The sequence below is a fragment of the Dendroctonus ponderosae genome, unplaced genomic scaffold (assembly GCF_020466585.1).
Source record: "Dendroctonus ponderosae isolate FM_Combo_2020 unplaced genomic scaffold, Dpon_F_20191213v2 Dpon_F_20191213_4, whole genome shotgun sequence".
NCBI lineage: Eukaryota > Metazoa > Arthropoda > Insecta > Coleoptera > Curculionidae > Dendroctonus > Dendroctonus ponderosae.
The window spans coordinates 1,868,775-1,869,808 of NW_026018611.1; the positions used below are offsets into that span (position 1 = coordinate 1,868,775).

The 1,034-nt window shown below is 46.6% G+C and overlaps 1 protein-coding gene across 1 annotated transcript in view; it reads right to left on the reverse strand.

Moving 5' to 3' along the window:
• LOC109545931 overlaps positions 1 to 1,034 on the reverse strand; it is a gene marked incomplete at its 3' end in the record, with an annotated part of 10,901 nt that overhangs the window by 3,436 nt on the left and 6,431 nt on the right. Inside the window, exon 3 of the mRNA XM_048665746.1 lies at positions 116 to 311. Coding sequence (XP_048521703.1) covers positions 116 to 311 — 196 coding nt within the window. The remainder of the gene's footprint in view (positions 1 to 115; positions 312 to 1,034) is intronic.

Consider the following 1,034-nt stretch of genomic DNA (forward strand, 5'->3'; position numbering starts at 1 on the left):
GAAGCTGGATCCGCCCCTGCCCAGGCCTTGGGCAGTTCCACCCCAAAACACCTTTCAGCTCATTTCTCCCTGATTCTGATCTTCTCCCCCAAATTCCCCCATTTTCAGCGCTTACCAAAGCGTTGGCGGCCACCTCCCGCTTGCAGATAAAGGCGTGGCATTCGAGCACTTTGATTCCTGTTGTCCTGCGTAGAATGGCGGCGAACAGCGGCGGGTGTGTGGGGTTGGGCGCCCTGGCGAAGGGCGAGTCCAGCGGCACAAACTTGGGCGACGGCGAGTGGAGCGTGTTTTTTTCTGGGACTAGAACATACCTGAAAAGAGGCGAAAGGTGTTTACTATAACAATTGAGACGATGGCATCGGTTTAATGATGAAAAGGCCGGAAACCTTCCTCCAGTTGAATGCCTAATAAATCCATATCTTCAATGGGTGGTAGAACAATGGTTGCGCAAGTAACACACTTCTGCGGATCGCTACCAGAATACCTGATTAGATTGTGTGCTGATGGAGATCAACGGCCTGAGAGGATGAATAACTCGAAGAAATCGTGCAAAAAGTGTTCGTGTGAAGAACGGCATCGGCTCAATTGAGCCTCACGTCCAGTCAACCAAGTCAAAGACTACACACACGGTTTGTGCAATTTATTGTTGTTAAATTGACGTGAAATTGGGCGGCGACAAAACGGTGCGAATGTGGCCAATGAAGGATGGCGTGCACCCAAACGAAGAATGTTTTCTTGTAGCCTTGAAACTATCGCTAATTCGTGGCGAATCTTTGCCACATCGCGCTCTAGAGACCGGCCACTGTTGCAACTGTTAGAATAAGACTATAATCAAAATGCTTTTAATATTATCGGGGCTAATACCACGAGAGCTTTGAAATTACCGATCATTTTTCACGATTGCATGTTTTCCATAATTTCACGAGTCCGAAGGACGAGTGAAATTTGTAAGGAAAACATGCCAGAGTGAAAAATTATATGGTCAATTTTAAAGCTCGAGTGGTATTTAGTGAGATTATTTCTCGAATGAAATA